At 45.1% G+C, this 1977-nt stretch overlaps 1 protein-coding gene across 1 annotated transcript; it reads left to right on the top strand.

Moving 5' to 3' along the window:
- The first annotated feature begins 336 nt into the window (after nucleotides 1-336).
- foxl2l (forkhead box L2-like) lies at nucleotides 337-1977 on the top strand. Its single transcript, XM_014136744.2, has one exon. The coding sequence runs from the start codon at nucleotides 500-502 to the stop codon at nucleotides 1382-1384; it is 885 nt and encodes a 294-aa protein (XP_013992219.1). The 5' UTR covers nucleotides 337-499; the 3' UTR covers nucleotides 1385-1977.

Raw genomic sequence — 1977 nt, 5'->3', positions numbered from 1 at the left:
CTGTCTGGCCTGCATCATGTAGCCGATTGGTAGTCTATGTGTCTCTATATTGGGGTAAAAGTGCGGTGTTATTGTAGGTCAAATAGTTCATATAATAGCTTGCAGTAAGAGAAAAGTCAGATCACTCATCCCTGCTTACAAACATCATCGCTTGACACGTCAGTTGAACGCACTCACACAATCTATAGTTCACCTTGTTCTATGCGTTTCAAAGGGCTTAATAGTATTGTAAAACTTCACGAATATCGATAAACAGACAGACAACATGTCTGTGACCTCATTTTCAACCTAAACAAATAACTGTTGACCCTAAAGAACTCAGCAACAGTGTGGGAAAAGCGGCAATATGAAAGGGTGTCCCAGCTAGGGCAGACATCCCTATGGGAGGGTTTTAAAACAGTAGCGGAATGCGCGTCTCACCTGTGAACACTATTGTCCAAAACTTTTCCCGTGTGGTTGGCAGCTCCTAAACTGAGGAAGATTTAAACTACATGATAAGATGGACAAAGAGGACTTTCACGATGAGCAGCGATTGGACATATTGGATCTAACCGACTCGTCCTCGGGCATGGCCAAGGGCTCCGCAGAGAGCACAGCCAGCGCAGCGGAGGTTGTGGACGAGACTGGCAAGGCCAGAGTGGGTCAAACGGAGAAGCCCCCGTACTCTTACGTCGCCCTCATTGCCATGGCCATCAAGGAGAGCCGAGAAAAGAGGTTGACCCTGAGCGGGATTTATCAGTTCATCATCTCAACATTTCCCTACTACGAGAAAAATAAGAAGGGGTGGCAGAACAGCATTCGGCACAACCTCAGTCTCAACGAGTGCTTTCTCAAAGTACCCAGGGAGGGCGGAGGTGACAGAAAAGGGAATTTCTGGATTTTGGATCCTGCATTTGACAACATGTTTGAGAAAGGGAACTACAGACGCCGAAGAAGGGTGAGGAGACCCTACAGACCTGCCACCGTGCCTTACATAGCGGGGACCACCTGCATGGACTATCCGGAGCACTTCTACCTGCAACAGAAACCTGTCTATGTACAGGCGCCTTTTGTCAGTAAACCCTGGACCCTCTCCCAGCCAAACTCACCTCAGGCCACCTCATACAGCTACCCCCAGTCGCAGCCCATCAACGGACAAGTGCACTCAGTGTCCCCAAATGGATACGCCAGCTCCCCTGTAACCTACTACCACAACCATCAGTTCCACGCCACCTACAGTGCTTACCACCGACATGCGTCCGTCCTGATGCCACATAACGGATGCCCCTGTGGTGGTATGACCCAGCCTTTGAGCCCCAGCGGTGGCTCGACTTCCCAAGCGTGCTACCCCCAGTTCCCCTTTGCCAGACAACCAGAAATGCCACTTGCGCACTCATTTGAGTAGAAATGTTGGACTCGAGCACTTGAACGCCTGTTTTTCACCTGTCATTCATAAAATAAAATAGCCAGTTAGTGTAAATATAGACAGCTTGTTGTTTTGATATGTGCTAAGATATTTTATAGCTTATCAACGAAATACGTTTTTTTGGCTAAATAAATATGTCAATCTGCTGAATTGTGTTAAGATGTTCATGCTATTCAAATATGCATTTACAGTGTCCGTTAGTTGGGAACATTGGACATTAATTGTGGACATTCGTGTATTCTGCTGTCCAGAGGGTGACACAGGCCTATGTAGATAGACCTATTCTTCCCCAAATAATTGAGTCAATTTCAAAGAAAATGTATCATGCTTCTTTGTTACAGGTAGGCTATTAGGCTTGTAGGTGTTTGTTGTAAATGTTATGTATTTTCCGTTTTCTAGTGTAGGCCTATACACTTTTATAAGCCCGGTATAAAAGTTGAATAAATGATTATTGAAGTTTTCCTCTGGATTTTCAAGTCGAGGCATTTGGATTCGTTATAAGTTAATTGAAAGTGGAATGTGTGGTATCCAGCATCTTCGTTTATTTCAATAAAATGTTATTTTTCAATCAA

This window comes from Salmo salar, chromosome ssa13 (assembly GCF_905237065.1).
Source record: "Salmo salar chromosome ssa13, Ssal_v3.1, whole genome shotgun sequence".
In the NCBI taxonomy this organism is placed as follows: Eukaryota; Metazoa; Chordata; class Actinopteri; order Salmoniformes; family Salmonidae; genus Salmo; species Salmo salar.
Note: the sequence above shows the minus strand (reverse complement) of the source record. Positions and strands in the feature narration are given on the sequence as shown.

Excerpts from the sequence above, each read along its gene's own strand:
- foxl2l (XM_014136744.2), top strand. The coding sequence starts at position 500 with ATGGACAAAGAGGACTTTCACGATGAGCAGCGATTGGACATATTGGAT.